At 35.9% G+C, this 25,490-nt stretch overlaps 1 protein-coding gene across 1 annotated transcript in view; it reads right to left on the bottom strand.

Annotated features, from left to right (window-relative positions):
• EYS (eyes shut homolog) overlaps positions 1-25,490 on the bottom strand; it is an 870,143-nt gene that overhangs the window by 255,655 nt on the left and 588,998 nt on the right. The window contains exons 35-37 of the mRNA XM_065834576.2: positions 22,393-22,583; positions 20,558-20,649; positions 5,280-5,430 (exon numbers count right to left, since the gene is read on the bottom strand). Coding sequence (XP_065690648.2) covers positions 5,280-5,430; positions 20,558-20,649; positions 22,393-22,583 — 434 coding nt within the window. The remainder of the gene's footprint in view (positions 1-5,279; positions 5,431-20,557; positions 20,650-22,392; positions 22,584-25,490) is intronic.

Below are 25,490 nucleotides of genomic sequence, written 5' to 3'. Positions count from 1 at the left end.
AAAATGTCTTTTTATTCTGTGTGTAATTTGGTTTCTATTTAAAAAATATGACACTATTTAACTGTTTAACTGATTTTGCCATTTACCTGTTTCTTAGATGTGACAAGTCTGAAGTATACCTGTCACATTCTTTAACAAAGAAATAGGATATGATTTAAACATGAGTAATAAACAAAGCTGTCATAGAATTGGATGGTAGTTTTTTCAATGTGTAGAGGCAGAGGGACGAGATGTCTGCCAGCCAGCTATTTATAGTTTAGCTTTCCTCCTGACTACTCAGCTCTGCCTTCCTATCCTGTCAGATAAATCCAATAAGCTCTGCAAAGGACAGTTTACAGAGAGTCATAAAAACAATTTCTTGCTGTACGTGAAACAGTTTGCAGTGCTTGAACTTGGATGAATTCATCCAAGGTGTTTCAGCACATCTACTTGTTATCGCGTTTTCTACCCACTTCTTCAGGTCCTTATTCTCTAGTTCATATCCAGGCAAATACTTTTTCTGTCTTTGGCATGTGGGTGTGTAACATCAGAGAACTGTTGATGTGTATGAGGAAGAAGGGGCAGAGTTGTGTGTTATGGACCAACCACAACCTCCATTCCCCATCCACTGTCCCACTTGGATGAAGGTGATGTAGGAGTTGAGACTTGAAGCTGGTAAAAAACCAAACCAAACCAAACCAAACCAAACCAAACCAAACCAAACCAAACCAAACCAAACCAAACCGAAACAAAAGAAAAGAAAAGAAAAGAAAAGAAAAGAAAAGAAAAGAAAAGAAAAGAAAAGAAAAGAAAAGAAAAGAAAAGAAAAGAAAAGAAAAGAAAAGAAAAGAAAAGAAAAGAAAAGAAAAGTAAGGAATATCCATCGTCCCCTCTTTGTGTATAAAGCCAGTCATCTCAATATGGAAGGTAATCATACTGGTCAGGTAGACGTTCCCCTTGGCAAATCCGTGTTGTTTGTTCCCAAGGTCCTGCTTGTCCTTCATTGGTTCCTACAATTATCGCAGGAACTGAGTTGTGCCACTGGCTCCGCCAGCTCATGGTTACCCAGTTCTTCCTCCTTGGTCTTTTTGAAGATGAACATAACATCGCATCTGTCTTTTGTCAGTCATCAAGGACATTCTCTGATTTCTCTAGTCTTTCAGAGGTGATAGAGAGTAGCCTTGTGATAACAGCAGCCAGTGGCACATGCTTGTATGCATCCTATCTGGACCCATGATACTTTATATAACTGGTTTACTTAAGTAGTCCATAACTTTACCTTGGTCTACTGTTCTAGTGTTTCTCTCCAACAACCACTGCTGCTGAGCACAGAGATCTGGGAGATCTGAGAGCTTCTGATTAATGAAGAAATCTATTGGGTAGTATGCCATTGCTTGCTCAGACCTCACAGGTATTCTTTTAAATATATCACTGCCTTGTGGGTAAGGCTGTAATCTGTTCTCCTGAAGTGCAATCCCAAGCTGTGGCAGCAACCAGGGAAATCAGTAGAGGGTAACTAGGAAGGAAATTCAAACTTCTGTTGATAGTGTGCTATGTCTGTTATTATGCTGGGCAGTGGAAACATAAGTAGTTGGTGCTTATTAAGCCTTCCAGTTTAGTACTATCATGACTTTGTTTATTGATATTTCTATTCAAATTGGTGCATAATAGGCAGAATGTCAATCAGGTTCAGAACAGACTCAAAACACCTCAGTGAGTACATGCAAACAGTAATTTCTCTTAATAATTCCTGAAAGATCCTATGGTTTCTTCACCAATCTTTAAGGAAGATCGAAACAATTTTCCTTCTTAAAGAAAGTATAAAAGGCTACCTCTTACAGTACTCCTTATACAGAATGACATTGAAGAACTAAAGGAAAAACAGTCAAGGTAGGGAGGCATTTCCCCTTTCATTTTTGAAAAAGAAAGCTTCAACTTTTTGACATTGAAAGGCAGAGAATAATTGTTGCACCTTGCCTTACATGCTGAGGGCACTCTGACTCTAAGCAATATTGAATAGTAAACATACAGACAAAAAATAAATGTGGATAAAATGCATGGACACTTGAGAGCTGATTAGAAAATTGCAGTATAGGAAATCCTCAGAGGATAAAATATCTCACCCTGAGGGCTTCACAGATCATATCAAAATTCACTCATAAAGAAAGGAAAAGAAATATAGCCTGGAAATTAATAGTGTAGCATAAGCCAATTCCAGGAATACAGAACTCCTGTGTCAACAGTTTCTGGCACTGACAGCTAGAAGCTCCTGTGAGACAGAAACTGGAGCAGCCTTGGATCTGAAGTCAATACTCTCTACAACTTCCCCAATATTGGAAACTATGAGAGACAACAGCAGGGTGAACTACTCCAGAGAGAAGGAGCTCATCTAAAACAAGACAATGTATTACTAGTCAGATACTATGGATATCACATGGGTCATTAATCAGACCTGACTCCAAGAGTGATCAGAGCATTTGCCAGAAAAAGCAGAGTCTCAGCTGGAATAGAAATCTCCCTTGAAGAGAACTGCAGGACGAAGGTCAGAAACAGACGTTTTCTGTTTCAGGGATGATGGAGGTTTTACAATAGAAGCCTGACTGCCTGGGTCAAAGACTATGAGAAATAAACTTCCTGGAGTGGCTTCCTACTGCTGGGATTGAAAAGCCCACATAAAGAGAACTCGGGCAGACAGTTCTCCTTTCCCTGACAAAAAGGAAAAATAAAGCCTTTATAGACTGTATGTGGCTTATAGCCAACAGACTTTGATGAGGAAGCCAAGAAAAATTAAACTTGCCCAAAGCTACAAAAAGTACAAATTAAGCAAAATGAGACATTAAGATCAAAATGAACACAAAAATCACAAAGGAACAAAGAATATGAAGTGAAATAAAAGGCTGTAGTAATCTCAAACAGAAAGCAATGAGCTGTAAAAAGCTTCATGGGAAACTACAGAAACAACAGAAAGTCAAGGATGTATTTTCATCTTTTGGGGAAGTTATTTGAACATACACTTTCCAAGTACTGAGGGAGGTTAAGTATCAACAGTTTTAGTACTTGCATGTGTCCCACATTTATAACTTCATCTAAATAACAAGCATGGACCATAACATTTCACCTATTAATCTTGTGTTAAGAATAGAATAATCTATTGAAATGCAACACCCTTAAAGAAAGCCTATCTTGATATGACAATCCAACACATACATCGGTAAAATGTGCTAGCAGTACATTACCCTTAAACCTTAAAACAGTGTCTTATCACTATTTTAACTTACCTAAGGTAAACCTATTTTCCTGGATTTTATTTTGCTGTTAGCTAGTTATCACCTCAAACTTCCTTCTCACATACACATTATTTTGTATAACCCTCAAACAAATTGCTTATTTACCTGCTCCTAAATACACCCTACACATAGAACTTCTTTAATCCTTCCCTATAAATTCTTTGGGGGGGTCCCCAAAAACTTTTTGCTTAGCCTTCAAGAGACATGTCATTCAAAAATTGATAACATGATTTCTTTATATCTTATTAGTATAGACCATTTCTCGTGCATATATTTCTATAGTAAATAAAATTTTCTATGCAACCAATAGGATAAAATATTCCAGATGAAAGGATAGTTTGAGTATGAACATCTGAATTCAGGAAAAAGTTATATAACTACAAATGTGTTCTGATGTGTTCTGTTCATGCCAATATGTCATATTTAGAAGTATACTTCTGGATGAGTATTTTGCAGCCCTAAGAGCATCTACTCATGAAAACTTTTAAGTTGCGTTCCAGCTTCATTGATTACTGTACAATTTATTATAAGGTGAAAGCAATCTAGAAATGATGCATTACAATAACAGCATCAAAACCATGTCTGTGCTTGAAATTACTGTATTTTTGTCATTATAGGATGACCTTCACTTACTGAAGAACAGAACAGAAATAAAAAGGTTAAAATAATTGTCACAGGGTGAAGCCTACCCAAAAGTGTGGCTTGAAGAATGAAATCTGGACTACGTATGTCCATCTCTGACTACAGGATTCTGCTACACAGTGGGAAAACCAAAAATTCCCACACATTAATTTTGTTACAGTTGAGGGATGACATCTTATCCAAATATCACTGCTCAGGAAAAATGAGACCTACGCTATACCAACACAGCCCTAACAGGTTACTTTATTCCACTGCATATGGAAAACAAATAAAGACTCACAGATAATCTTTGTTATGCAATGGTGAACAGATTTACATTCTGGTAACACATCTGAGGGTGTTCACATAGAGGGTGAAACAATCCAAGTAGCAACACTGCTTGGCTTTAGATATGGGGAAAATCAGAGACTGACTTGGAGCTATGTGACTAACAAGGCCACTGGTACCTTATTCAAACAATTTAATTAAAAAAAAATTATACATAGTTATGACAATAGCCCTTTGGACATAGGGCAGGACTCCATACTCAGACATCTGACAAGACGTAGAAGTCAGAGCCAGCGGGGAACTCCTCTGCACAGGGGACTGCTCTGCACAGGGGCCATGCTGCCTTGAGCTGGTCTCAGTGACCCCCGGGTGCAAGGTGCCAGTCTCGAATTACAGGGGCTGTGACTTAGATCAGTGTGTCATAGACTACAACAGAAACCACTCATCCAGTTTTGAAAAAAAAAAATTAAAACATTGGTTGGAAGCCACGTAAGTGATGTTCATTTGTTATTATGACGACTCTCCCCCCAATTCCTGCATAACAACAGTTCAGTAATGACCCACTTCTCTCCAATGCTCTGCATGACCCTGTGTGTATCTTACCACCTTCATGGCTCACTTGCTACCCAGCTCTGTGTCAGCCCATTGCATATTAACTCTCACCCTTGCATGTGCCCTTGCCCTACCTACACACGGGGTCCATTTTTACACACACCTCTCTGTGCCTGCACAGGATGCAAGCAGAGATCCTCTCTGGTTATGGAACCCAGTGCAGTTTCACTCTTCGCATCTTAATAGAACTAGCACCTGAGGTAACAGGTATGTCCTCTACATTTGATTGTGTTTGCTCCTTGTCTACTCAAGGCAAACAGGAATGTAGATCATAGCTCCAGGCCAGAATGCTGTTTCTGCTCACTTCACTTACCAATGTCTCAGGCACCAGCAAAACTCTGCAAGGGACCGTATTCATCCTTCAGATGTAATCCTCAAAAAGCTGCTAGTAATTTTTTATTTTTTACATAGTTCAAATCTCTCCAGTTATAACCCGTTCAATATGCTCCTCCCAAAACAACAAACATCTTAAATAAAAAAGAAAAAACATACCTGCTTAATTGCATAACGATGAGGCAAGCCACCAACAAATATGGATCCTGTTTCAATCCAATATGAACCGGACAAGAAATTGCTAGGCATACTGGTCTGTGCAGATATCCCCAGGACTGACATTTCTGCTTCGCACGGTGCCATGCCTTGCCTGCATAGATTTAGAAACAGGCACATTTTACCACCATATATAGTTTACATTACTCTGTATCTGAAAAATTAATTAGGTTGTTAGTAAACCAATAAGGAAAGAAAATCAAGTAAATAGCTGTTTTTATATTAAAGACCATAAACATAAAATAAGCTGTTTAACAAGATGTAAGTTGGCATATCTTTGGGGTCTGAACTTCCATTAAAATGAAGCCACATTGTAAATCTGAACAATGTAATTGCTTAAAAAGCCAAAACACATAACAATGGGTGAATAAAACAGGCTGGCAATTTTTAACAATAACAAGAAGGTTTTGTAATTTGAAAAAAAGAAACAAAACCAAAACATCCATAGACTTAAAATATTTTAAATATCCTGCTTTTTCATTACAAAAAAGATAACCCAGAAAAGCAATTTAAAACAAACTGCATTTTAGAGACTGCAGACCTACTATAATCTGCAATACTTATCTTAAAAAGCATTATTCCTAAAACTGAAGGCAGCAATATTAGGTCCTGAAATTAACATATACATTCCCCTTCCCCCTGTCCACACACACCCTCTTAATAGCGTCAGTCTTAACAGCATGCATAAATTGTTAACAATAAACAGAAGGTGCAAAGTAAACAATTTGGTTTTCTTCAATTTTTTCTTAATGATGCAAAGCTCATTTACATTCCAATATCGAACTGGCAGCAAGCACTCTGTCTTCATGAAAGGAGGAACAGTGAAGAAATATCAGAACTAAACAACAGTCTTTCATGTAGGAATTTCTTTTTGCCTGTCCTTCTCTCTGCACACCAAACAAATCAGAGTTCAATCAGCTGTATGCTTAAAAATATTCAAGTGTCTTTGTAATAGCGGTGTCACAAAAAATCTATGTGAAAATAGCAGATACGAAACAATATCATAAAACCAACAGTCTATATTTTAGCTAGGATGGTATAGGTAAAGTAGGAATTCCACTTACCCCATTCTGAAACATATTAATTACAAAAAGGGCATAGAAAGAGTTTCCTTCACTATCTTCTGACAGATAAAGATATATAAAATATTTCCCACATGCTATTTGATAAGGTCTTCTATAATTTCTAACTGAGGATAAAGACTTAACATTTGCAAACACTTCTCTGTGTTTCTTTCCTGTATAATTGGTTTGTGATACTTTCAGAAAAACATGAAAACATGGCATTAGCTTTTTAACAGAAAGGACTGCAAATGTTTTTGCAAGCAAAAAGGCCTACCCATTCTATGGTAAATAACTTCAGGCAAAGAATATAAAGTTTTGTTTCTTGGTGAAATCAACTTTAAGAAGATAAATAAATTGGGATTTTAATTTTATGGACTAAAACTTCTCAATGGATTGTTTTAGGGTTTTATTTTTGTTTTCATCTCATTTTTTTAGCAAGTTTTTAAAAACTTGCTAGTTAATAGCTAACATGAATGAGAAAAAGGAGAAAATTGTAGCCAACTTTGGTCAAGGAAAGGAATGTTTTCCTGTCATGTTTTGTAGCTATCATGCAATGGTTGTGTGTCTAAGCACATACACAAGGTTCTGCAGCACACGATTTTCATTACTTGCTTACAAAGAAAGTTTGCTGATATTGTGTGTAACTCATACATGCATTCTCAGTAGCTCTGTTTGCAATGATCAAGCAGATTTTCCTAAGGCTTGAACCCAGTATGACATCTTAAATATTTTCATTCTACAGCAGAAAGCTGTGATTAGAGTTCTAAGGAAAAAAAATATTGATTTTTTTAATAACTAAATTTTATTCTGTTTCTGGTAAAAGGATATAATATTTATGAATAAAAGCATAATAACAGGATAACATTATTTCTGAAATATTTTAAAACAGACTTGTTTTAATGCAACATAATTCTTAAGACTGGAGAAGAAGAGGGTCAAGAGGCAAAATGGTGGCCATTTTAGTTTTTAAAAAAATAATTAACAGATTCACTAAATGAAGAAAAGCTGCCCAAACAGCTAATTTTTTTTAAAAAATACTATTTCTTCTACACCTTTTGAGATGCTAACTCTGTAACTAATTAAATGACCACGTATGTACTTTTATTGCACAAGCATCTTATTTACAAATGTGGTTCTTTTCACCTTAGCTTTAGACATATTTGCTAGCTTATTCTTACTAGCTTCTATGAAGGATATGCAGAGGTATTTTTGTGTGCATATATAAACATATTTTGAAATTAATTCCCAGTACATTATGTCAGAAAACAAGTTAATGCAATTCAATAGCATGAGCTGCCTTTGCCCTAAGCTTGTTAGAATGTCAGCCATGCACTTTGATTGTGCTTGATTGAATCTAGCAGGGTCTGGCCAAATTAGAATAACAACCTTAAACCATTATTGTTTAGCATTTGCTGATGATACAATCACTGAGTCATATATGCACTCTATGAAATCTCCATCAGGCTTTTAAAATACTTTCTCTACAATCAGCACATTGGGTGCTTTAAAGGTCAAGTAAGACAGAGCTTTTTGCATAATTATAAATGTGGAAATGCATACAGCAACTCTCAAGCACTTTTGCTGGCTAAGCTACCAGTAATTGTGCCTTAGTCCAACCCAGGAGTAATAGCTCACAGATTCCTCATTTGTACTCACATAAATGTAATGATTAAATACTGGCCTATTAATTATAACCTGAAGATGAGTTCTGTTCAAACAGTATTAAATCCATTGCCTAATGCCTCACAGGTTGGAAGGATGGAAAGGTCAGATAATAATTTGATAACTGTTGGGATAATGGTACCTAAACATGACAATGTCTGCATGAAATCCAAATCCTTTCATATAATGTCCTTACTTGCTAGCATTTGTTAGTGGTGATTAAATGACACGTTTGGGAATATAATAAAATGGTAAAAAGGTAATAAAATAAATGGGGGATGAGGAAGAGAGAAATGGAGATGCCCAGAGAAAATGTTAAATGCAAGTTATGCTGTGCAACCCTGCTGGGAATAAAGCTTCTTTAATCTGGTTTGCCTGATAAGAAAGGGAAATCTCTTGTTCTAGAAATAAGATTGAAACTTTCACCCATCTCTAACTAGTTAATTTTGATCATCCTAAACAACAACAAACAATTCACTAATTACCCTTGAAATATTTAGGATGTAATGCTAACATTCAGTCTATTAAACAAAAACAACAGGCATGCGAACAGCTATATGAAATATGAATTGTGAACTCCAAGAATTAAAGAGGTTTTATTATCATATATTCTAAAATACAATCCCAAAGTTCTCTGCTTTTATTAAAGACTACAGATTGACTAATTAAAGCTGAGAAACATTTCATTTTCACTGTGTTTAATTATTATTTTGCAGATTTCTTAGCTTAAAAAAAATAAAATCTAACTCATTTTTCACTCTGTTTTCACTCAGTATCTAGTAGATTTCATTTTCTGCTTTCATACTTAAACTGCTCCTTGCAGTAGGATTTTTATTGTTGTAAAATTGTAACAAAATAATAGACCTATTGTCACAGACAATTAAGAGTTACATTTTCTCAATGCACATTTAAAAAGTGGGATCAGTTTTGACCCAATACTGATTTAAAAAACCTTAAGGCTTTGCTAGAGTGTTTTAGACAACTTTAAGATTGAAACAATTGTATCTCTCTGCTCAGAGAGGTTGTGCAGGTTTCACCCTTGGAGGTTTTCAAAACTTGACTGAATAAAGCCCTGAGCAACCTGGTCTGGCCCCTTGGCTGGCCCTGCTTTGTGCAGGAGTTTGGACAAGAGACCTCCTGAGATCCCATCTGGTCTGAATTATCCCGTGATTCTACCATCCTGTGACATTTTTCTGTAGGAGATCTACGTAGCAAAAAAAATCCAAAACCACCCCAAAACCCAGCCCCATTGTAATAACATTTAGAAAATAAGTCAGAATCTCATATTCCCTCAGTAGATTTATTTAGATAGAGTGCATTTCAGTTACTCTCAGAGTCATTAAATTTTTACTCTGCAGTAATATGTATCATTTTAAATGGCTCACATCTGTTGGTGCTGACTGTGCCCTACTGAGACACGAGGTAACACACACTTTCATGTTGCAGATGAACTAATGAGTCAACAATGTATTTTTTTCTCATTCTCTCTGATAGCAGATTCATATTTCCTGAACTTGGAGCTGATGTCTTACTCTGGCCTTAGAGCATGATTTAACTAAATAAATAAGGAAAATGAAGCTAATGAGAAGGCATCATATAAATTGCTCTAAGAATACAGGTGGATAAATAATATTTGTTTCATATTCTAAGGAATGAATAAATATGGCACCCTGTTATTCTTTTCACAGAGATTACACTTATATTACTAAACTAAAAAGGTCCACAACATGAGTTCAAGTCCTGACATATAATCATCCATATTTTTATGATATTGTCACAGTTCCTATTAGAGCTGCCACCCAGGCTAGCTATCATCTCCACTTCTGAAACTGAACAAGTTCACTGGTTACTGCAATTCAGGAATCATTCCTTGTTTAAATGTTGCCAAACTATTTTGCAATAAGTATTTTTATAGACACAATCTGAGATGTGCCATTTGGCTGCAGGACTAGAGAATAGTTTTTGTATTTCAATTTTATTTACTACTCCAGATTTAGCTAAAGAAAAAACAATAATCTATGCTTGTGGCCATTTCTGTCTTTGCACTTGGGAGAGCTTCAAGTTACCTTCTGCTCACATTGTAACAGCCTTAAATGTTGTTTACTGAAATTAAACTTAGAAAACAACACGCACTTATTTACAAGTGATGTAAATAAAATGTCATTTAGTGAACAGCCTGGCCCAAATGAAAGTATTGTATTCAAGCATAAAGAAAGTGGCAAGTTTAGGCTTGGATCTAGATTTGCAACACCGACATTTTACTTCAAGTGAAACTGAAAAGCTGCACTGAATAAGAAATAATTACACAGTGGAGATGCATATCTCCATGAGCTCTGCAGGCCAACATTATTTTTGGTCTCTATATCCTGTCTGTGTTCTTCTCCATAAGATCATTTCTATGCTTGTGACATGGGGCCAAGGCAGCCACAGAACACTGAACCCACTTTTCATATCAATAACCAAACTTTGATGTTACTCGTAAAATAATACAGGACAAAGTTTTAGGTATGCTGCCTGTTATTAGAATCATACTGTACTGTTTTTGTATTTCTGTCCCTACAATAAGTTGTTTTTGAAATTAAAGCAGAAATTTTTCTTTCTTAGAAGTGACGCTAATGAGCTCTTTTGAGATCCAAAGGAAAAGAAAGTAGCAGTGACAGAAACATTTCTAGTATTTATTTTGATAAATAATCTGAGCAAGAATAGATCACTATAAATGATGTACAGGAATTGTTGCTTCGATGATTCTAAATTTTAACTTCTGAATGTCTCCTTCGATGGCAGAGTTTTGAAAAGATGTAGAATGTGATTTGTACCAAAGATGTGGCATGACTAACTAATTAAGCTTTTATCTTAAAGAGACTGTAAAACAACAGTTTGTATCAAACTAATTGGTGGTATTAAGTTGCTATTAACTGTTATTATGATCAATTTAGTATAATTAAATCCGTTGCATTCAATTACATCATTTAAAAAAGGCAGTTGTTTATTCTCTGTTGACTCATACGAAGTTTATGAAAAATAGGCGCTCTTTGTGGAATATAAAAAACATGCACAACATATTGAGATTTGATTTTCTGATGGCTTTTCATTCTAATTAAGACTTCTTCACATTGCATTGATGCAAAATGTAATAATATTAGTTAGTTGCAAACAAATGCACTTAGTTTTAATCCTTTGTTTTCTTAGATTTGATCAGTGCAGATTTTTTTGTATACTAAGACAGTTATGCAAGAAGAAATTTTACTTTCAATATTCTCAGTTTCTGGAAACCAACTGCAATATCTGAAACTATTAATTCCAAGGTTCTCTTTCATAGTTTATAGGTTTTCCCATTTCCACTATTCCTTCTTTCTCTGTGAATTCTTAGTCCTTGCTGAATGAATAAAGTATTTCTTGTAGAGACCACAGAATAGCAAAGGGTATTCTGACAGGTCTGGCAAATGCAGAACTGAGATCTTTACTATACAATGTTTGAAAGAAGTACATTCATGTAACATCAGCAGGATAAGAGCAAGATTTTTTTTTCTGAAAAAAAGCTTGTTTCTGAAAGAAAGGTAAATTGCTCATTTTAAGAAGACAAGCTTTCAGCTAACATTTTAGAGAAATTCTGAAAGTGAATGGAGGCCTGGATCATCTCACCGGTACTTCTTATACGCCTATTGACGCGGTTTGACTGGCAATTTATACAAAAGGGTAAGTTCCTGCCTTTATCCCATGGCATTCTTGTGTTCCCTCTCCCTTCTTTGCACAGCATTAAGGAAATAATTCAACTGAAAACAAAACAAAAGTAAATATTTTAGCTGGATCAGTTCTCTCTATGAGCTCTGGCCATATGAACCAGTAGCAAGATTAAAAAAAAAAAAAAAAAAAAAAAAAAAGAAGGGGGAGTGGGGAACAAAGCAGCTTGAACATGGAAAAATAGAAAAGAGAATAAACAGGGAAAAGGAAAAAGGAAAAGGAAAACCGAGACCACAAGTCTCCCCTTAAAGAGTTTCTGAATTGTCCCCCTTTTGCTGACATGACTTATACAAAAAGAAATAAAAGGAAATAAAAGGAGCCCCCTCTTTGATGATAGACTTGGTTTAGAGCACAAAATGACCAGATTTTTAAAAGGTAATTTTTAAAATAAAGAAGATGTAGAAATAAATCTGACAGATTAAATAAAAGTCTTCAAAGGAAATTTATCCTATAACTGGAATAAATACTGTTGGTCTCAAACAAAATCACCTTCCTCCCCTGATCTTACAAGGCTCACCTTAGTGCTCACTTCCTAGAGCAGGCAGATTCTTTGCCTTCTCTTTTTTCTCCAGTCTGCACCATTGCTGCAGACTGTCTGCAAGCTCTGTCCTGTCCCTCAAGGAGACAAAGCTTATTTGCTTTCAGAAGAGAAGCAATCTCCTTGTCTCCAGGTGACTCTGACTGAAAGGGAATCATGTAGGTGAAGTAGAAAGACAGCTTCCTTCTTACTAGTAGGAGTTAAGAGTGTGCAGTATTCACACTGCACCATTTGAGTAAAAAACAGTTATAGTGCTTATCCTGCTCTCTGCATATCCCTCTTTCTTCAGTGAGAAAAGGGTGGCTTGCATCGTCTTTCAAATACTCACGCTGCCTCATATCTGCCTCAGTCCAATGGTTTTCATAGAACTCAGGGCTTCAGGCTTCCAGATGTCACGTGCAGTGCCTAAGAGCATTTTTCTCCCAGTACAGAACAGGCTAATTTTTTTTAATTTCTCAATTCTCTGGGACACCTCCCAAATAGCAGAGCTTGAGTTTTGCGGTGAAAGAATAACTAGCAGGCAAAAAAAAAAAATCTATGAAGTGAGAGGGAATCACACCTCTTAGATGCCTGCCACTGCTTTTTCATATAATGAGGGTCACATATTTGAGACAGGGTTAGCAGGATCAGAAACGAATCTTTACCCAGCTTCTATTTTCTGCTTTTCACTGAAGTACTGGCTGGGGTTCTCCAGCTGGAATCATTTGGATACATAAATTCTTCACCAATGCTGTGAGTTTAGGAATAGTTGACTGTATTAGATTGTATCTCAGAAAAAAAAAAAAAAAAGGTAAGAAATAGAAGGGTTTGATTTAGCTGAAGTCAGTGACTTCTGAACAAAATATTGATAATTTATGACATAGAGGTCAACCTAGTGGTCCCTTGGTGGTCAAATGAGTGGTCCCTTCTGGCCTGAAACTCTAAAATCAATAAATTTTAGAAATTTTATCTTAGATAAAAATGGTAGCCTATGGCATCTTATTCTGTAGTGTTCAAATGAAGTTCTATAAAATGTTCTGTATATGCTACACTGTTTTTTCCCTAAGATCCCTTTGGGATATCTGGTGCAGTTACTCTTAATTAATACGCATATATTGTATAAAATATATTGACATCACATGTGAAAACATGAGAACTTAAAATCACTTTGTTTAGGTAGTCAAAGGTCTCACCACATTCAAGTTTATAAAAGTAATTACTGGATTGTGTGCATTATATAAATTTGGTCTGCTTTACAAACAGCAAAAAAACATTCAGAAGTAGGATAGTTATATTAACTACTATCTAGAAGGAAAAATTATTTAAAATATGTAAAATATGTCAGTCAATGTTGTATCTAATTTGCTGGGCTATTCTGAGAATAAAATTATGAACATCCTGGGAAATTAATAATGTGAAGAATGGTGTTAAGTGTTACTATATAGATCACATGGGATGGAATAGGATTTAAATATGCTTCAAGAGAGAACCAGCTAAGGACATGTCTTGAGGAAAAGCCTCCAGCAAATACATAATTTGTTGAGATAATATCTTTAAAAGGTATGGAATTTAGTGATATGCAGCTGTCGGTAAGAAAGGGCATGTTGCTTCTTTGCTTTTTCTACTAAAGACAGAAAAAGAAAAGCAATTGTAAGTAAGGAAAAAAAAGTAGCTTGTGAATAAAAAATATTAAAATATATTTTGTTTTTCACGATAATGACATTTCAAAGAATAGATGATAGTTTTGGTAACGTAGGTCTACTACTGAAGTTTTAGATGTTCTCTTTTCAAACAAGCAAACAAACAAAACCAAAAATCTAACTGGTACTTCAAAAATACCTAAGACTAGTAGAAGATAGCTGCATTGATACACTGTACATGGAATTAATCTCTGATACTTTTATACAAAAATAATCTCCAGCTGCAGAAATCAATGCTTACTCACAAAGCAAACTAAGTATGATTTCATTGCTTGCTTATAGCTTTCCTTAATATTTCTTCAGCAGCAGGTATCATCAATGCATTCTCAGTTTTCAACCTGTGTATAGACCAATTTGCTTATCTAAGTTTGTTTTTGTTTAACTGTTCTGACGATTTTTAGTTAGATGCAGTATTTCTACTTCCACTGCTATTCCTCTCTAGCATCTGTAAAGTGATTATCTGCATAGTGCCGTAAGTCATTAAAAAGGAAGGATTAGGTTCTTGGACAAAAAATAGCATAATCTGAAAAACTTCACTGAACATTTATTCTTAAGAAGCACCACCATTTACTCTGAACACTTGACCTCAAGATAGAAAGATACGTTAAGCTACATTTAAGTTATCAAGTATTTATGAGACAAAGTAATGAATAAAATTAGTCACAGGAGGGAATGGTATTAGCCCAGCTCCCCTTCTAGTTATCTCTGAAAGGATTAAAATCAAATTATCTCTAAATGTATTGTGCAGGTTAGTAGAATGAGCAGAAAAACAAATATATATTCTGACTAGCAAGATTTCAAAACTTTACCTCCATTTAATGTTTTCTGGTTCATATTTATTTTTAATCTCACAGTCATAAATCAGAATCTTGTTTGATTCTAATGCTTTAATCCAGCATTGCCATTTCTGTAGCACTGCCATGCTCTGCTAGTGGGCAGTAATAGTGTCACTTTGTGTAACATAAATCTTCAGCACCTATAAGTTAGTTTTCCACTTTTTGAGCTACTTGTGCCAATAGCCACTCTTTATTGTAAAAAATTGAGTATCTTTCCTCTTTCAGATGTATTCCAGAATATACTTTCTGTGGGATATTCTTCAATTCTTCCTCTTCACCTGTGTGATAGTCACCATAAGTATTTTAGTCTAAATTTCTTTATCTCTGTCCACACTCAAACCAAACCAAAGAATCCTTCCAATTCTTGTGTTATTTCATTATCTACTTATTCCTATTTTCTACCTTACAAATACAGGTCTTGACATTAGTATTATTATTTCAAAAATTCTCATAATTTAATTTGTTTTATGTAAAAATGCATCTACATCTAAACTATATTCTCAAATCAGTTTATTTTCATTGATTTAGCTTCTCTGCAATGGATACTGAACAATAAGTAGCAGATATAACAATTAGGAATCAAGACAATGGAATTCAGGAAAAAAGAAGCATCATTTTATTACCAGTGTTAATAAATCATAAATACATTGGACTAAATCTAATAAACTGGACTTTTTTTAAGTAAGATCATTGAGGTGGGAAGTTTCAGACTACATAAAAAAGAAAAATTATGATGTAACTCAGCACTTGTGTTGTATTTCATACACTCTGAGTTTTGCACTAAGCACTTTAGGAGGGACTGCATGAAAGACCAACGTAGCCATACCTTGGAAAAGATGCCCTGTCAGTGGCCAGTTTAGAAGTCCAACAACTTCCTAAATCCTTTGTATTGGTAATAAATATACATCAGGCTTAATCCTGCGTATGTCCAAGTACTTCAACGAAAGTCTTGCAGCTGATGGAAGTCCATTGATGGCTTCCTTGGGAGAAGCCCAAGCTATCTTCACCAGGAGTACACTTTTCACAGCATTCTATAAATATTGAACACACTTCTACTCTAATTAAGCAGTAGCCATTTCTATTAATATCTTGTGGCTTACACTGTTTTTCAAGGAGATGGTTCATTAAGCATGTTTTCATTAAGTAGAGTATATGGCATTTACACGGTACATGAAACAGTAGATGGATGACCTCTTCACCTATATGCTGCTAAGTTAAAAATCAAGGCCAACGTAAAAGTGAAAAAAAACCAAATCAAAACGGAAAACAAAATAGAGAAGCATTTGCGATTTTTTTCTAACCACTTTATCTATCATCTGCTTCTCTTACTGTCTGAATGCCCTAGGGAAATATGAGCTTTGTAGCATATTCTGAAGAATAATAAATACAGCATATTTTGCACCATATGGATTATCTCGGGCCTTCATAAAAAGCTATCAAAAACATGCAATGTACAAGCTCCAGAGCAAGCATATGTTGCATTATGGCATGATTAGAAAGACCTTTTTCTGACAAGAGGAATTAGAAAACATCTACATCTCAAAACCAAGACAATCAATCACCAAAAGGCCTCTGGTCAACTAGTGTAAACCTCAAATCACAAACATTATGAGTTAAAGGAGATAATAGTGCACATCCATTTTTCACTGTAAATCTTTCACTTTCCTCGTAATATTCTTGAGAAAACCAAAACCATACAACCAGGTATGTGAATGACACAACTGCAATGATTTTCATTAACAAGTAGATTTAGTAAACAGATGTACTATAATAGCATAGACATAAAACAGAACTCTCAGACAATGCTCTTGAGGAAAACCTTGGCAACATGTTGGTTTTAACAGCCAATGACATAAATAAAGCCTAATCTGATGCAAAAAATTATACCCTATACAAAATTATCAACCTATCCAAGATCTTGATGCACACCCAGTCCTTTTATTATATTCAATTTTATTAACAATTGTTACCGTCACAATATTCCATCATCATGAAAAATGTCTTTCAGCAATGTTATGATTTTACTGTCAGCATGAATATTCCAGTGAATTACAGGAATTGGATATAGTATAGTGTCTGACAGCAATATCCACATTTATTTGCAAACCTTAAAAGGTGTGACATTTCTTTCATTCACACCAGGAATGATTTCTGTGGGATAAAGGAAGCAGTAAAATGTTCCCCTGTAAGCAGAAAAGGAAGATATTATCACTATCTAATTTTCACTGTATTTCAACTTGTATTACACAACACTCACTACTTTTAAGTCTATTTCTTTCATTTAATATGATATTGTAGAGGCAATAGATCCTTTGTAGATGGCTTATCTTCAGCAGCTGAAATGCAATGCTTTTAGTGAATTTGAAAGATAAAAACCTTTCCGTCACAGAGTCACATAAAAAGGGCTCCAAACAATTAGGAATATTTTAAGTAATGAGAACGAGCATTTTCTTTCATCAAACTAGTAGAAAACCATATTTTTTGTATTACCCATGACGTTTGTTCATAACACTTAACATCTGCATGACAAAAAATATCCCACACTGTGCATATCCACTATGTTACCATATTTAGTATCTCCTACATTCCCATCCTGACTTTGCCAGTTTCCAGATACCATTGTTAAAAACTTAACTTACTTATCTCACTGCAAATCACTTCTGAGAAGATTAAATAATGTTTGTGAAGCTCTAGACAGATGCTGAATAAGCTACAGCAATTTTTCACCAAGGTTGTTTTAAGTTTTACTATGCCATATTATACTACGGTTGATTAAATGTTAACTTCATTAAAAAAGTAACACACATATTTCAAGAGTCACTCTATAAAATATAATTTTCAACAATATATATTTATTTTTTAATAAAGAAAAAAGTATATAAAGCAGTGGTTATTATACTTTTTGTACAGCATATACATTTTCTTAATTAATTCAAGCAGATGTGAAGATACACTAGATGAAAATAAGAAGCAGCTTCTAATGAAATCTTTCTGACATCTGCACCATTTAGATTTTAAATCCTAGAATCATACAATAATTTAAGTTAGAAAAGACCTTTAAGATCATTGAATACAACTGTAAACCTAACACTGCCAAGTCCACTGATAAACCATGCCCTTAATTGCCACATCTACATGTCTTTTAAATATGTCCAGGGATGGTGACTGAACCACTTCTTTGGGCAGCCTCTTCCAATGCTTCATAATCATTTCCATGAAGATTTTTTTCCTAATAAACCTCCTCTGGCACAACTTCTTCTTGTACTACCACTTGTTACTTTGGAGAAGAAACCGACACCCACCACATTACAACCTCTTTTCAGGTAGTTGCAGACAGTGATAAGGTCTCCCCTCAGCCTCCTTTTCTCCAGGCTAAACAGCCCCAGTTCCCTCAGCTGCTCCTCATCAGACTTGTGCTCCAGGTCCCTCATCAGGTTTGTCACCCTTCTCTGAAGTTGCTCCAGCACCTTAATGTCTTTCTTGTAGTGAGAGGCCCAAAACTAAACACAGTATCCAAAGTGTGATCTCACCAGTGCTGAGCACAGGGGAACAATCACTTCCCTGGTCCTGCTGGCCGCACTGTTTCTGATATAAGCCAGCTATAGACCAGTATTCTCAGGTCCTTTTCTGCCAGGCAGCTTTCCAGGCACTCTTCCCTAAGTCTCTAGGGTTACATGGGGTTGTGGCCCAAGTACAGGACCCAGCACTTGGCCTTGTTGAACCTCACACAACTGGTCTTGGGCCATTGATGCAGCCAGTCTAAATCCCTCTATAGGGACTTTCTGCTCTCAAGCAGATCAACACACGCTCCTCCTGCCCCCCACCCTGGTGTTGTCTGCACATCATCTTAAAACAATGTCTAAAACCATTTTCAGTCTACTAAAGTGAGTAGAATGATTAATTATTGCTTACTAATTAGCCTGAATCCCATAAATGCTCTGCATTCTGTCTCTTTCAACAGCAAAAATCAGTGTGGCCCATCTTACTTGAGTTGTTCTGAAATAATTACCATTATCTGAAAACGAAAGAAAGTAACTTCTTTCCTTTTCAGGTTCAAAAGGAACACCAGAAATAGAAATTGGGCTGTTTTTCTTTCCAGCTATTGACATAGGTTGATTTATAGATTCAAGTTATTTTCTGCTCAATGGAGCTGGGGAAAAATGCATATAAGAGGTGCACTCACATCATGGTAGTTAATGCATTCCTGAGTAATGTCAATGACATGGCAGCTCTAATTCTCTGGCACCAGGGGAAGGATGTTTTTCTTATAATCTCCTACCGTGCTGAGGGTTCTTGTATTCAGAGTTTTGTTATCTTCAGGATCTTAAATCTTTCTTAAAGTGAACAATGAAGGAACAACAACAGTATTCTAATGGATTAAACTACCTAACAGACTAAAATTTTTGTCTCCAGTCCTTATCCACTTTCTCTACGTCACTTGGGATTTTTTAGATTTGTTTGGTATTTCCCTCTATTGTCTTTTGTTAAAGACTTGCAGAGACCTTGATTATTTAGTCATTGTTCATACAAAAGCTGCTTAATACCTTTATCATCTTTATATCCCTTCTCTAAAAAAAGAATCCAATTCCACTTTATTTTGAGATTGAGCGGGAGTAAAAACCAGGGAAATAAACAGAACTGCCTATGTTATTAATCATTTATAGAATCCCACATTTATCAGTATCACAGAGATGTCTTCCTTCCTTGTCAGAGAGAACCTTACACTTGCTATTAGCTTCTGTTAGCCCAGTTTGGTTTTATGTTGTTCCCATTTTGGGTGATAAGCACAAATGCAGTGACTAGCTTTTGCTCCTTGTGTTAAGTTTGCATTGTCTTCCCATGTGGTCTGGAGCCTGATCCTGGTTAACCATATTGGAAGAATAAATGCCAGCAATGCCAGATGAAATGCAGCAACAAACTCTGGTCCTTCTCACTGACTACTCACTGCCACATCTCGGGCAGCAAGGCACAATAAAATGGATACAATCACCACTATGGTTTCCCATAGTCACTAAGGGTCCAGTTGGAGTTGCCCTGTAAAAGTGCTTCATTTAGCTACTTTTGGACAGATATAGCTATAAAAGGCTCATTGCAGTTAAATACTTTTGTTCCTTCTGTACCCCTTCACAAACATTTTACGGAGTCATTTATTCCTGAGACAAGCAGACAGCTAGCTCTCTTTCTTCTTGCTGGACTAGAGTGCTTGGACCTATTTTAAGCTTTCTAACAGGAACTAGGCACCTGAAGGCACTGAGACTGATGCTTAATTTCCCTATAGTTGCAAATCAGTCACAGTAACAGAATTCATGGTGCTGCTTCCACCTCTTCCACCTATTTTCCAAGATTTTTCTATTAGTCACTGTTGTATTGTCAGAAATTAAACTCTTTCCTGGACTAAATAGCTTGGACCTATTGCACAGCAGCTTCCATGCCTGTTTGTTATGGTACATGATTTCAACGAAAACGAACTTATTTAAGTACATTAAGCACATCAGTGATGTGATAACACTGTACTATAGTTTTAAAAGTTATTTCCAAGAATGTGCTGTAGTCCACACTGCCAGAACGTGACTTTACTGCACGCATTCAGGTATTGCTCATAACTAATGAGATATCTTTGCCATTCATTATACTAACTATGCAACCTAGAGGATCTTTGAAGTAATTATAAACACAGACAACAGTGAAATAGAAAACTTACCTAATTTGCACTTTATACCAACGTCCATCATCCACCCTATCAGTAGTAGTGATGTTTTTGACTTCTGTGGCTTCATCACAAGAAAATTGGTACTACAGAGTGGGAAAAATGTTTTTATTACATTATTTCTAATGAAATAGTTACAGACTTAGAAACTAGCATTTAAAAAGAGCAAACGGTTTCATGAAAACATGAAGGATATCATATTTATCAAGGTAAACTAATGTTCTTTTAAAGATCTGGATCAGGAAACCTATTGTACCAGAAATATACGCGCCCACATATATGCTTCCTAGCCTGCATGAAATGCTTTAATCTTTGTGTATTGTACAATCAGATATTATGGGCCTGATTTGCAAAGAAGTTGACCATCTGCAACCCAGCTCAAATTAACATTGGCCATGGGTGAATTTTACTTACCATTTTATGGCCTTCTTACACTTCCAAACACGTAATGTAGCATGCAGGCTTGAGCATTTTGGAACACCATTTAATTTCCTATACTAATGTGAACAAGCACTTGATTTCATGGTTTGTCTACTTGTAATTGTAGCTTGATTGTGAGCTTAGAACCATTTGTTCATTGGGCTTTAAATCTACATTTAATTGACCGGTTTTGTGAATGATTAAGTGAATTCAATTAGTTTTAACATGGCACACTGGGATCTCTGAATAGATTTTTGTCAATTAAAGTACTTTCATATTTTATGGTGCTTATGATTTGCTAGAAAAATATTTTTCTGCATCATTACTTTACCATGAATGCAAGTAAGATGGACTTAAAGCCATCAGCATTTTTTAAACCTTGGATAACTATCTGCCCCTGACTAATAGAATTTGTTCTGGATAAAGATAGTCGCAATATAACAAAACAGTTAATCACAAGATAACAAAATAAAGTAAAAGGTTATTTTCTCATTTTCCTATGTCTCTAGAATTAATATATGATTTTAGTATGGTCATGCTCTTTAAACAACAAAGTAAATAAAACTCAAATATGCTGTTCCTACCAGTCATTTCACAACTCTTACAGAATGATATAATTACAGCCAAACTTTTGGAAATTTTGCCAGGGAAATGGAAGATCCACTATGAGAAAAGTAACTTATCTTTTAGTTTAGTTTTATAGCCTCTTTGATATCTCCCCCGTATCTTCATGAAGCTCAAGCTTTATCTCTTCCTCAGAAAGCAAGGAATAATTTGCTCAAAGTAAAGATATACTGGGATACACACTTTACTCCTTGAAATTTGTGAACAAATGTATCCTATTAAGTTTGTCCATGAAAGACAAGTAAATATTTTTTGTGGTCCTGTGGAACTGTGAATTAACATCATAGATCAAGTAAAAGGTTTCTGTTTGGAGTCACATGGTAATAAAGATACACTCCATTCCCTTACATAGTAAATATTCTTATGACAATTCACTCAGTTACAAATCCTCCCTTATAACAATTCTAATGAACTTGCACATGAAGAGACTCAGTCAGTTTAGGATCCGTATATAAAATAGAAAACCTTAATTCATAACCAGTTGTAAAGACAAAATCTACATTCTTTGTTTTTGTTTTTTAATATGTACTTTTTATATGAGATATGCTAACTATAATCACTGTTCCATTTTTGTCAAGCACCGCATACAGTGAAAAACATTAATCGTATTAGCCATGAATTTGTCCTAACAGTTTGACAACTATTTTCCTTAAAATACTAAAGAATCTCAAGACTCTATGTAGCTCTCTCTACTGTCTTCTACAACAGGAAACATACAAAATATTAACATTTTTACAAATCCTAAGTTTTACTTACTTCTTCACTGGGAGACTTTTATGCCTTACCTGTAGGGTGCCATGTTTGATGAAAAGCTGAATTAAAAAATGTCCTCTAGTTTCTGAGCTCTGATCAATATACAAGAGGAGACCGTGACCATTGTATGTCTTAAATTCCAAGTGGAAGAAGTTTTGCATCTTCAAATTCAAGCCTTGAAATTCCAGGTAAGAATCACCATAATAGTGAGCATGACTAAAATCTGTAAATAGAATTTTGAGAGATATAAGGATACAATGACATTTTGCTTCTTCACCCACTGCTTTCTTATTCTGCCAATGGTAGCAAAGATATAGGTTACTCTTTTATATCTGTCAGGGAGACAGACATGAATCTGAAAATTGATGTTAGTTTTCTTCTGTCAAAGACTGAGAGTTTATAAAACTAGACATAAAGGTTTAGGGCAGATTATATGAAACAGGCAACTAGGACCAATGCCTGAAGGAAAAGGCTATGAAGATGATAGCACTTGGTAAATATTTAGCATCTTTGGCTTCCCAAAAATCAAGAATAGTTTTTGTGAAGTTTGGCATTCACATAATTTTTGATGCAAGACTGAATGAGTTTGAAGTCTTTGCAGAAACCACACAGTATGGAAAGGAAGACATTCCACAATCAAATTATGAAATAGGAATCTTAAGCAAATATGTCAACTATTTCTGTCTAAAACAAACAATGGGAAGTTGCTAGCATGAAAGATGCAAATTTCTATTCTGACTACCTTTAGCTTGACTGTTCAATTTACATAGTTTCCTCTTAATCTCTAGCACCCTGTGCCATACCTAGAATAGGCAGATGCATCTCATTTAAATGGAAAAGGTGTGTGAATATATCTGCAAGCCCTTCAGATGACAGACTATACTTAAGATGGACTTCTTTATTTCACCCCTTTCTCTCTCCTCTCCTCTCCTCTCCTCTCCTCTCCTCTCCTCTCCTCTCCTCTCCTCTCCTCTCCTCTCCTCTCCTCTCCTCTCCTCTCCTCTCCTCTCCTCTCCTCTCCTCTCCTCTCCTCTCCTCTCCTCTCCTCTCCTCTCCTCTCCTCTCCTCTCCTCTCCTCTCCTCTCCTCTCCTCTCCTCTCCTCTCCTCTCCTCTCCTCTCCTCTCCTCCCCTCCCCTCCCCTCCCCTCCCCTCCCCTCCCCTCCCCTCCCCTCCCCTCCCCTCCCCTCCCCTCCCCTCCCCTCCCCTCCTCTCCTCTCCCCTCCCCTCCTCTCCCCTCCTCTCCCCTCCTCTTCGTTTTCTTTTTTTCTCTTTCCCTCCCTTTCTCCCTCTTTTTCTTTTTTATTTTCCCTTCTCTTACCATCCATTTTCTTCTTTTCTTCCTTTTCTTTCCCTTTCCTCCCTTTTCTTTCTCTTTCACGTGTTGCGTTTTTACGAGAGTATTCAACATACACATGGGTACAAATTCATACATGAATACACAGTCACTAACTTAGTTTTTTTTACTTGCTAATATTTAAACTGAACCTCAGATCAGCACATTTATCTGCTCATAAGGAATTAAAAAATGTGTCTCCTCTTCCACATAAGTAACAGGAGGAGTTTTGTTGTTTCATTTTAGCACAGGTATGGTATTTTGTTTTTCGCACAAGCAGAAATATGCTTAAGTCTCACTCAAAGAATAACACAGAATACAATTATTTGTTTGATCAGCTTTATGAGACTGATACAGATTTAAAGAAATATTAACAACTCACCCATCTTGTTAAAAAAAATCAGTGCAACAATATAAACCTAGATAAAATGACAGAATCCAAGGGAATGGCAGGAAGGTGTGCCAGGGGAGGTTCACGTTGGACGTTAGGAAAAGGTTCTTTACCCAGAGGGTGCCAGAGCACTGGAATGGGCTCCCCAGGGAGGTGTCACAGCTCCAAGCCTGGCAGCATTCAAAAAGAAACTGGACAACACCCTCAGACACGTGGTGTGAACTGTGGGGTTGTTGTGTACAAGGACAGGAGTTGGACTCAATGATCCTTGTGGGTCCCTTCCAATTCAGGACATTCTATGATTCTATAAATGCATAACACCTAATAAGCGAATAATTCCATTTTGCTTGTCTCAGATTTCACTGAATCATTTATGAAAGGATTCTGAGTATCTTTGGAAGTCATAGATTCACTTCTGCTTTCCAAAACTGGCAAAATTTTAGTCTGTTCACATACTCATTCCAATAGCAAACACATTATATATATGCTTAAATTATGAACATCAATGATACTGGCATAAACTCCAAACTATTAATGTTGCACTCCTGTATATCACTGTAAGACTATGCTGAATTTTATACTTTCATGACTTTGCAGAAACCTATTTACAAAGTCAGAGTCATTGTGCTCAAATCCTGAACAAAACTCTTCTTAAAAAATTCTCAGGAAGAGGTGAAAAGAGAAACAGCAACAAATGAGTAACATATGCACACATACAACACACAGTAAAACAAACCAAAAACTTCAAACAATACCGATTAATGACCAGTGGTGCAGAAAAGACGATCTCAGAATTTTAAATTTATTTAATCTTTTAAAATTCTGTTTTGAAATATAAGCCTGTATGTGTAAATTGCAGAAAACTCAATTGAAAAAGGAAAACAAAATTGCACTGAAAGCTTCCATTTTATAGACATGACAATTTTTGAAAGGGCAGACACAGGTTTAGCGGATTATCTCCAATCCCTAACTCTTGCTTGTTTTCCTTCTTGAGCTCTCCACTAAGCACTAAATCTTTCCCTCATTCAATTTACACTGAACTGCCCCTGCACACGGTTTTGCTTCTCCCATGTAACCACTCAGTTATCCCCACACTCCTGAGATACCGATATCTAACCACTTATTTTTCTTGACTCCACTTAGGGGATCAGCTTGGCTCAAAGACAGCAAAGTTGCACGGACCATTTCCTGCAGTCCTAATTCTTCCCGTACCTTCTCAGTTTTTTGGAGGCGTGTTTGTTTTTTTTTTTTTTTTTTTTTTGTGTGTGTGTGTGTTTTAGTTTGTTAGATTGCTTGGTTTTGTTTTGGTTTTGTTGTTGGTTGTTTGTTTGTGGGTTGTTTGGGTTGTTTTTGGTGTTTTGTTTCGTTTTTCCTTGTGTGTGCTTTATTACTTGACATATAATTC

This window comes from Patagioenas fasciata, chromosome 3, assembly GCF_037038585.1.
Source record: "Patagioenas fasciata isolate bPatFas1 chromosome 3, bPatFas1.hap1, whole genome shotgun sequence".
Taxonomy (NCBI): Eukaryota; Metazoa; Chordata; class Aves; order Columbiformes; family Columbidae; genus Patagioenas; species Patagioenas fasciata.
Note: the sequence above shows the minus strand (reverse complement) of the source record. Positions and strands in the feature narration are given on the sequence as shown.